This window comes from Macrosteles quadrilineatus, unplaced genomic scaffold, assembly GCF_028750875.1.
Source record: "Macrosteles quadrilineatus isolate MER2022 unplaced genomic scaffold, UCM_ALF_1.0 Scaffold_2__2_contigs__length_208266976, whole genome shotgun sequence".
Classification (NCBI taxonomy): domain Eukaryota; kingdom Metazoa; phylum Arthropoda; class Insecta; order Hemiptera; family Cicadellidae; genus Macrosteles; species Macrosteles quadrilineatus.
Genome location: NW_026542595.1, coordinates 181,873,563 through 181,884,857, shown reverse-complemented (window position 1 = coordinate 181,884,857; position 11,295 = coordinate 181,873,563). Strand labels below are relative to the sequence as shown.

The 11,295-nt window shown below is 30.9% G+C and overlaps 1 protein-coding gene across 1 annotated transcript; it reads right to left on the bottom strand.

Moving 5' to 3' along the window:
- Positions 1-836: 836 nt before the first annotated feature.
- On the bottom strand, positions 837-9,390 carry LOC128985480 (endocuticle structural glycoprotein SgAbd-9-like). The gene is made up of 4 exons (XM_054405004.1): positions 9,359-9,390; positions 3,352-3,479; positions 1,982-2,061; positions 837-1,166 (listed from the first exon to the last, which is right to left on the bottom strand). Exons 1-4 carry the CDS (start codon positions 9,371-9,373, stop codon positions 997-999), a joined length of 393 nt encoding a protein of 130 aa, XP_054260979.1. The 5' UTR covers positions 9,374-9,390; the 3' UTR covers positions 837-996.
- Between the last annotated feature and the right edge of the window lie 1,905 nt (positions 9,391-11,295).

Here is an 11,295-nt window from a genome sequence, read left to right as displayed (position 1 = left end):
GAACAAATCACATTGTCAATTTGCCCTATTTACATTTACAATGCTTTCATTTTGCATTCCGCCCCACATGTTGTTTTATTGAAGTAATGAAATATTTTTAAGCTATGTTGTAAACTCAGGATTTTTTTTGGAGTTAATTTTTGCAGTTTGATTGTCTAAATGTTTAAACACTTGAGATATTTTCGTCTGCCACTTAACCTCATTTTAAAGCAAGATTAGAGCAAAAAGTTGTTTTTAAACAACAGAAAACAATTACAGATAAAAAACAAGCTATAGTGACTACAGGAGCTGAACAAAAATTTAGAACTGCTATTCCAATTTAGGTCATGTTTTTTCGTAACACTCACTAAACTATAACCACTACTAAAGAAAATTACGCTTAGAGTAAATAGATTAACGTTATTTAATTTTGGTAAATTTATAAGCTTGCATTTTAGTTCACAGCTTACAGTTTCGTTTTTAAATGGTTCTATTACATTTATATTAACTAACAGGATTTTAAGCCATCAAGTATTTGTGACAGTTTCCATTTATAGTTAGAGCAGCTACGACAAATTAGATAAATTTTATTAACATTGCATACCATGAAGAACAGCTAAAAACATGTTAAATGTCTTCACTCTTAGATCTTTCCGAGACTTCTTCAACACCATCATGTAATTATTTGCAGTTGCTTTTGCGTATAAAACACAACTAACATTTAAAAATGATTTATCGAACTAACTTTCAATAAAGGTTACTGATAAACACACTTTAGAAACCATAATGAACCTGACAACGGATCAGTAATACCTTAATTAAACCATTCAACACCCAAAGGGAAATCAATAGACATATTGGACATCACAGAATGTTTTATAAAAAAGAATTTACAAAATACAATATAAATAATGAAAGTGCCTAAAGTAAGTAAGCGTTATTTAATACTGTAGGCGTTGTACAGCCAGAAGGTAACGTAGTGTGCCTTGTAGCCAAGCCTGGTGGCTAGTGGCTAGGCTAGTAGTCGGCGCCTAGAGGCTTGGCTCTAGCCTCTGCTACTTGTTGAGCCACTGCCTTGATGATAGCAGGATGAATGTTAGGTCCGGTAGGTTGGTAGCCATGCTCATCAGCAATGTATTGCACAGCCACTGGTCCTTCGGGGGAGTTGTAGGAGTACTGGCCTTGCACTGGAAACGAAGTATGTTAAGCAACAATGTTAACGTATTAAAATGAATGTATCAATAATGTGATTGTTTTTTTATTTATATTCTTTTGAATGGTATTGAGAAAGTGAAATGAACTAATTCACAGAGACGTAAAAATTTTTTTGTAAAGTAGTTCCTCAATTCGTAATCTACCTCTAATTATTTTTAATTATGAAATAAGTTTTAATCTGTACCTTCAACAAATCTTAATGTTTTATATTTACAATTTTATATACAATAACCCTCGATTACCCTAAACAATTTCCTCTGTAAAAAAACACCAAGTGCAATTAATTTAAGGCAATTTAATTTAGTTACTTTACAATGGCTTTAAACTGTTCAATCTACTCCCCTGAAGATGGGAAATAATGTGGACAAATTTGGCAAAGAAGAGTCTTCTTTTGTCACTTTGTTAATACAGTGTTGAAGACTTTTTTAGATGCCTGCAGTGACTATAACAATGATCTTTAGTTTTAGATTTCATCTATAAGAACATGTTGTTTTAATTTGTTTTAAGAGACATTTTTTGACACTATTATGCAGTTTGTAACAACTGTCAAAAATTAAGACACTGTATTTGAGTTTGAGTATGAGTTAGCGTGTAACATTAGTTTATAAATTAGTTATGATTTGTAAACAAAAAGAAATAACATGCTTCTATGTTCTTAGAGCTTAGTTTTATTTAATGAATTAAGGACATTATAAAAAAGGTCTAAATTTCCTTAGTGTATGTTTTCTTATCCACACTGTTTTGTATAACGTTATAGTGTAATAACTTAAACAGGGCTATTCCATACCTCCCATAGCCTCAGCAGGGGTGCCTGGGAACTTGAGGGCTCCGTTCTCGTCCCTTGAGCTTCCATCCCCTGTTCGGTAGCTAAAACAAGGAAATTATTTTACCAGAAATACAAAACTATTCCTTTAAAAATATATATCACTGAAACCCTTTACAATTAATTATAAATAATAATATATTATTCATTGCATTAAAATACGTCAAAATTGGCAGTAACATTATTGAGTTTTCAAAAAGATTCCAACAGAGCATATTCGACCAATACGACCAAACTTCGAAAGCAAACAAGTTACCTTAATTAAAAAGTGTTAGAAGTATACTTTAATACTAAGTGGATTTAGACCTGAAGAAAGTTTACACGCTTTGAAAATATCTGTCTTTCTACTTTTTGCCTTAGCCTTGACTGTAACACACTACAATTTAAGGTTCAATTCAATTCATATTTAACAAATGCAGAAAATACTAATCGAGACTTAGAAAATGCTATAACTTCTTATGGATTTTAGATCCACCACGACACTACGTTATTACAATAAATTAGTTTAATGATGCATGGGTTAACACATAAACCATCTACATAATATTTTAAGAAATGCAACTGCATATTACATTCAACAAATTATCCAACGAAGCGGTTGGAAACTGAGCTCTTTCGCGAAAATACCAGTTCCCCTAATAGATGAACTGGGCTGTGAACAGTTATTTATGGGCCAAGTCGTTATATGCTCAGTGTAAAATATTGACCCGAACTGTGGTGAATCCAGTATTTATTGATATTCACAAACCACCAACAAAGTAGCCGCCATAAATTTTGGACTTCAGCGCGGGAACGTTGAGACCTTATCATGGATACGTTGATATTCTGGTGTGAAATCGTAATCCAAATGGCAAAGATGAAATATTACGTCTGGCTGAGATTAAAAAAGCCCTAACTTGCATGAGAGTTTTTTTCATACAGTTTTGATGTAAGTAATTTTTATTTTACAAAATAGTCCTACAACTTTTGTTTTTGAACAATGATTCTTCTAGAGAACATTTCGTGGTACTCATTAAACTACCGGTAATTACTGTTTAAGCCTGGTTACAAAAACCAGACTAAATAAGATATTTAGTATTACAGTTACTCTAAATGAGATTACTTGTGTTAATCTTGGTAATTACACAACATCTTGAAAAATGTATGTAATGTTAAAGAATCCAACACCTTTAGAAAATCACAAAAATAGGAAGATAGGCTATCTAAAGAGAGTTCTTTGGACTAGAGCACTCAAATGAATATTATCAGTTACTATAATTATCAGAAAAGAGCCGTTCTATCAATACAAACTAGTATGACTAGATATTATAAATCAAATTATCAACAAATTTTACCTGAAGACATAAGAACCGTCAGGGTTGAGGTCAAAGTTCTGTGTCAGGATGGGGATGAAGCCTGGAGGCCTGATGTAAGGTACCTGTCCATGGACGGCTGCTACCACAGCGGCGAGCATCAGCAATGTCTGACAAAATAAATATATTATTGGTATCATAAATAAAAGCTAAATTTAAATATTATTTCAACATTAGCATAAAAAAATATAAGCCTAGCTGAGTATAGTAATGAACCTAGAATTTTTTATTATATAAGTTTTAAAATTTTTAATTTATTCTTATTACTATTTACCCTACTATTTATTGTCATGAACTAGTATATATTGAACTAGTATATATTGTTATAACTAGTGTATATTGTTTTAAAATAGAAGAAGAGTCATTTAACTCACATTCTTACGATAAATCTATTGACATTTACATAGTGTTTTGTGTGTTTTTGTTGACTTCCTTTGTTTTATAAAAAAAAAAAAACACTTAGAAATTTTATTAAATTAATCCTTCAGTTTGATAAAGTTAAAGAAATGTTTAATGCATGCTGTTTGAACAATTGTAACCCTTATTTTCTAAGGTAAAAGTCATTGTATATCCTTTTTTTAAGTTTTGCCTGGTTATCTTATGCGTGAGCAACTAAAATTGTAATTAAATTTCATCTTATAATTATAATCTATATGTTTTATATTTATGTATGTATGATTTTACATATACTGTAGCAAGACGTTAAGTAATATGTAAATAACCACTATTCTAACGTAAATCACGACCGCTTCCAACCGAGACAGCTGGAGGTTAGTGGGGGCGAAGGCGGAAGAAATGGCGGGAGATTTGTTTTAGAGTGGCGCCCTTTGGCACAGCTGACATAACCTCATCTGCTCATCCGTCTGTAGCGAGATTGCAAACACGTACAAACGTTTGTACCTGTCTAGTTGGATCTGTGACGAATCCACCTCACTCAGAGTGGAGTGAAGGCAATTTGTAGTCGGAGAGAATATAGTCATAAATATGTAATAATTGGACTACGTAAACAAGAATAGTCTTAGCTAACGGATCTTTAACAACTTTAACCAAAGAATGGATGGAGATTTCGTTTGGAAATAACAAGAAGTAGCTTTTGTTAAAATTTTTATATTTTTTAATAAGTTAGAAAATCATTTTGCCTTATTAACCTTAGTAATGAAATAGGTGATTTTAATTAACAACGAAAGTATAAATACAACTTCTATGACTGATCTTCAAAATTTGTAAACATATAATTTATAAGTATTTCCTCTTTAATTATACGAAATATGTACATGTCTTACGTTGACCGAGGTCTTTGTTTAGGTAAAGTAATTAACTAATGTAAAATGTGCCATTTTTATTTCTTCTAAACTCTGTAGACTATGTACTTTTTACTCACGTTTTTAAGTCGATGTGTCTTTTACGTAATTTATATTAATTTAATCACATGAATGGTTCTAAAATAAAGACACTACTAACAAGAAGTTAAGTCATAAAATAATTTAACGATGAGGGTGGAAAAAATTTAAATATCCTATTACTAAGTAAAGTGAGGAGTTTTTTCTTTATAGTTTGAAAATCAATTAAATTATTTTAACAATATAATATGTATCATGGTTTAATTCATGCTTCATTATAGAGTTCAAAATAAATGCTGTTAGAAAACGTTTAAATGATTATTGTTTACTATGTACTATGTTATGTAAGAAATATAAAAAACAAACCCACATCGAAACGATCTTACGGCCGCTCTATCCAATGAACTCCCAAACCTCAATCGCATTAGTAAACTCGTGATCTTCCAATAAAGTTCTAAAACTCAAATCCTTCCTCACGACTTAACAGTTCAACTCCCGGAATTACTCATTTTGACCGGAGGCGTTTCAAAAGTCAAGGACGGCGCAGAACATGCGTAGTAAATCGCAGTGCACGTCTGAAATCATCGCTGCAAAGATTAAATCACCAGATAAATAGCACTGATGAAAGAACGAGAATTGCACAAAAAGAGGATAAAGGAAGGAGTAGATAAGGACGGTCGTGCACTAATGTAGGAGCCTCTGCCGAATTATAACATCCTAATGAGGAATGATGAGTCTTCTTGCACGATTTGAAAGGTTACTGGCCGCCCACCCATGGCTGGGGCAATCCAAATGATTGTGGATGATGCACAATAAATCGTACAAAGGTGTTTCTGGACTTGAGTTACCTTAGGAGAAAAGACTTCAACGGGGAGAATGCCTGAAGGACCGTAAAGAATGCAACATTTTGTTTGGCAAATTTTTGATATTCTTAAATGTTTTCGTCAAATATCTAAAAAAATATTTTAAGAACACATGATGACTTCATAGTTTGTCATACTAAAAATTGTGGAATTAATGGTTGTAAGAAGTAGGGGTTTTTTAACAGCTCTTTTAAATTAGCGACGCAGATAAAAAAAGGTGTTTTTAATGGTCAATGTAGGTGTTTCTGGACTTGAGCTACTTTTGAAGGAAAGACTTTAACGGTGGGATTGCCTGAAGAAGTGTAAAAATCTTTCATTTTGTTTAATGAATTCTATGTATACTTATGTAGTATCCAAATTATTGTAGATTGAGCGTAACAAATCTTACAAAGGCTTTTCTGGACTTTAGTTACTTTGAAAGAAAAGACTTCAACGGTGGGAATGCCTGAAGAAATGTAAAATGGATGGAGCGTAATAAATCTTACAAATGTTGTTCTGGACTTGAGTTACTTTTGAAGAGAATGCTTTAACCGTAGGATTGCCTGAAGAACCGTAGACATATTTACATTTTGTTTTTTTGTCGTAGTTTGTCATACAAAAAATGGTGGAATTAATGATGGTAAGAAATTGGGGGGTTTTTAAAAGCTCTTTCAGATTAGCAATGCAGATAAAAAAAAGTGTTTTTTAATGGTCAAAGGTATTTTAAATTGTTCAGTATCCAATTTTAGAAGAGGATAAAAAGATCAACCAACTGAAACTATATTGTTGCTTGATTAATCGTTATACTGAGATGTTCATATGTCCATGCTGTAATATTAAATCAATGTAATTAAATGCTACACAAATGTAACGTACATTGAATATGAATACTATATTTTTGTGTGTTTATAATTATATTTTTTTAATGTGTTTGTAAGTAAACAAAATATACATTATTGTAAAACACTACTTTTCTTTCTCGAACAAAAGAGATAAAAAACAAGCAGGTTGTACTGGTGATCCTGGTAAGTGTTTGTTTTGCTTTGATTACACTACCGTGAAATATACAACAGTTTCCTTACTGTAGAATTAGCCCGATTCAGAATTTTAAAACATAACTACAAACAGACTGTAATCCGGAGAATAATGATTTTTTCTCGTATGTAAACTGGGAACGCAGCTTTGTGCAATCCTCATTCCATTTTACCACATGATGTTATATCAAAAGGTCAGTATTATTAGCATACACCAGTATTTTTATAACAAATCAAGTAAGGAAAACATTTTAAGTAGGCCTAATATATAAGACTAATTTTTTTCTTATTGCTCTGAATTAAGAGTTTCCACATTTTGTTTACATAAAGGGTTAGTTTATTTCACTATCCAAAGTCTATAAATACTGAAATGTTCTTTGTAGTTGCAGCAGTTATCCAACTCTAAAAAAGTTCCCTTTCCCTGATATATATCCATTTCCTGGATGGCTGGACCTACGGATTGTGGTGGACTATGAAATAACTGGCTTCGGCTTTATGAATGTGTTGATTATTGATTATTGTTTCAAAACTCGGCTGGTCTAGTGGTTGAAGCGTGATTTGTATCCTGAAGATCCGGGTTTAGGTCTTACCGGTCACTTTTTTTAGGGAGAGGAGAGACAATGTTACCTACGGTTTTCGGGTATGTGATAATTTAGTGGTTCTAAGTAAGAGCTGTAGGTCCACACACATATATCACACACAATATGGATGACCAAAGCCAATACGACAAATTAACAATTCAACTACAATTCTTAATAATTCGTGTGAATCTACACTACAGATACGAAATGTCTAAATGATATGACCCCAAATTATAGGTAGTCTGTGTAAGACAGAACGCAACAAAAGAGCGGGGCGGGCGACTGATACAAGTGATAAGAAGAAGTTCTCAGCCAACAATACGAGTAATTAAAAGGGAGGTCGGATATATTCAGATGTTAGATGCAGAATTAAGACATTCCCACCATCATTCTAGTGGTAACTGACCCCTGCAGCCAGCTACTGCGCTATCTACCTCGGTAATCTTAGATTTAAAATGCGTAAAAGTTAATTTGGTTTTGAAATTATACTTGCACTGAAGGTGTTTGGTTGTAGGCAACTAAATATTTTAACGTTTTAACTAATTTGAAATTAATTATCTAGGAAGAATTTCAGTACATTGGATTTGTGATTTTTAAATGTGGAAGATTGGGTGTAAATAGATATATGAATTAAGACAATGATTTAGGATCATGTACAAGAATATGTCTTTTTTAGTTGTATTATCAATAATATTAAAAATAATTATGTGCTAATTGACAAAAATTTAACAAATGCAATTGATTAAAATGTAAAATACTTAAAACAAGGCTTTATTTTGTGTCGAATGGACATATTGAAAATGGATTGAAAATATGCATGAACTTTTTCAAGGAAATATCAGAAAACAGGCAAATTTTCAGCTATAAATATTATTTTTACAAATATTATTTTTTAACAAAGGTTTTTGAAGTCACATGTTTTTTTTTAAATGAAGGTTTAAGAAAACAAATCTCTATTATGTTATTGTAATTGAGCAAAAAAAAAATGTTATTCTCTATTTAAATGAACTTATTTAGATTTTTTGACTGAATTAAAATAATTTAGTTATTAAATGAGTCAATTTTTTTAGATTTTTAAAGAGGTCAGTATTGTTTCCTGTTTCGTCGGTAGGGAAATCGACGCCATTATATTAGAGTGCATTTTAAAGCACTGTATTATTTTTTGAACAGCATAGAAAAACGAATAAAATCCTTAACTAGAGCATTTGTGAGAACAGATTTTTCAAATTAAAATGATTTATATTATTTAATTAATTTAGTTTAATGGTTTTAATATGAGTATTGATATAAGTGACAAGTGATTGTTTATAAATTACTTTAGAAAACTGCGCTCTTTTTGTACAAAAAAAAAGAAATATTGTTAACTTCAAAACTAATTTCTATCAATTTATTCACTTACCTAGATCCAAAATTTAAATTTTGACTTTAGCTTCTAGATTTCTACAAAACTACATTATATAAGATACTTAGCTGTAGAATTTAAGTTTTCTCATACCAAACATTATAGCTCTCATCGATTCGAAAATGTGAGATTATACAATATCCCTAAGGTATTTTATATTTGGAACATAAAAAATATACCATTCACCGAAAATAGAGGAATGAGATGTATGAGTATTAATTGTCAGGAGTCTCATTATACGTATTTTAGGGCTACGGAGTGAATTGCTAATTTTAAGAAACATAGTAAAGATTTCAACAGCAAACAATAATGTTATCACTGTTTAGTTTTTACTTTTGTGCGCCAAATAAGTAACTGTACCCAACATTTTAATTTCACTACATGTTTAACGTCACTTAGGTTAGTAGCTGGTAATATTATTTCTGACGATTTACTGAAAACCATTTGAATGTTTACACAAGCCAACAACAAAAATAATTTATTTTAAAAACATTTTCTACGTCTTTTTAAAATTTTAGTAAACTGCATACAATTAATTGTCCAATTGCTAATACTAAATTTAACATTATAAAACATAATGTTATGACGATCAACGGATTATAAATAGTGTACTGACAATCCCGACATTTATGTAGATTACCATCCCAAACTAACAAGTTCCAAACGAACTAAAGAACCCCTGAGCTGTACACAAAATTCCAAAAACACGAAATCCCTTAATTCACGAATACTTGACACCTTATACACGAATACATAACCCCATGTATCACTATCACACAATATCACTCACAAGTTTTGAGTCCATGGTGGTCCAAAGGAGGTGCGCCTTCAACTGACTTGATAAACGGGGAGTTTGGCGCGTTTTTATAGCGCGTTTGCGCGGGAACTGCGCGCCGAAGTGCGGGAGGGGGGGGGGTGTGTGCAACTGCGCAATGCTGTATTACCCTACTGGACCAGACTGCATTTGGAGCTGTAAGGTAAATGTTGACCAGTAATAAGGGGTTTTAAGTTTAAAATAAACAAGAAGTACATAATTTTCCTTTATTAATATGATTCCCATTTTTTCCTTTGTACATTGCTTAGTAAGTCGGTGTAGGTTTGAGATATAAGTTTACAGCTTGTGAATATTTAAACAGTAAATAATTTAATTTGTGTTTAATGTGTTTAATTAAAAAAAATTAATTTAAGCTATTAAATTAATGTTAAAGTATTAGGTTACAAGAACATTCAACTATAAACGTAATACTGTTTGATACAAAAAGTTAAAAGAGTAAAAGTAGGGGGTTCAATTTTTGTTTGAATTTGTGATATCTGTACTCTTCTATAATAGCTATAGGATATAAATAAATAAATAGGCAAATTTGTAACAATTTCTTATCTATCAACATTACACTCATTGTAAATTTAAGCCATAACTATTACTTTTTTTAACTTTTGTATTAATAAGTATTGAGTTTACAGTAACATTTACACAATTCAGTAGATTATTTCACATTATATTGATATTTAACAGTATAAGTTTACTTTTTCTATCTTGTATCTATCTTTTTATTTCCGTGTACTGATTTTCTATTATCACTGCTGCCAATTTTTATTCAATTTTACTAAATTGCGGAAGGTTTTATTTTTATTCATACTGTTCTGCATTCAATAATACCGTCTTTGAATATGGGCTTAACATGTTAGATGTATTTTTTTAAAGTCGAATAACTCAATAAATCAATCATTTCTCTTCTTCTTGTATACATATACGATTTAAGCATACAAAGAAATTTTCAATCTTTTGGCCATTTTTCAGTGTTCCATTACTCGAATATTTTGCAAAATCTATTAACCGGTTGACTTTTAAAAGCATCATTCATATCTAAAAGCCGCGAAATGCTAAAATTATTTATCAAAAAACTACTGTATATTGAGTATACTATATAAACTCTTATAACCTTAACCTCCTAAGGTCCATACCTAAAATTGTGATTTTGGCATTTTTAGGTGGATATAAAATTCAAAAAAATACATGTAAGTAGTAAAAAAAATTATTACTACTCTAAGTGAGCCCTAGAAATTGAACACTAGGAATTAAAATTTATATCTTGCAATGATAACCCTTTAACTTTGGGAACACAGAAATCCTTGATTGTATAGCATTTTTGTGGAGTTTAATTGAATTAGACATTCTTAATTAATGTAAACAAAGACTCGGACAGCTGGTGTTTGTGGATGTCAGTTTCTGTTTGAAGACGTGTAGAAAGGTCATGACCCCATCACTTTATGTAGGCTAGATGAGAGTGTTTCCGAAAAACACACAAAAAGTTGATATTACTTACAATCACATTGATAGGCCAAAAATATTTAATTAAAATAAATTTCAAAGAGACATTTTAGGTTATTAACGTTACTTTAATTTTTATTTTACAGCCAACCACATTGTACTGAAACGAATTTTACTCAAGTTATTTTTACAAAGTTTGTCTTACTATTGATATTATAAAACTTCATATACAGAAAAATTACTCTCAGTATGTTACAACTTTATTTTATTGTTACTACCTAATTTAAATTAACTATTAAATTGTATGAACATATCAAACAAGCCTGTATAACATGTTTACAATGTTGATGTTTAGTGGTTCGTGCATTGCAACATGTTACAAAAATGCGTAACAATTGAAATTTAATCAAAGGAAATAAATTGTAACATATTATCTTTAACTTCACAATAAAAACCGT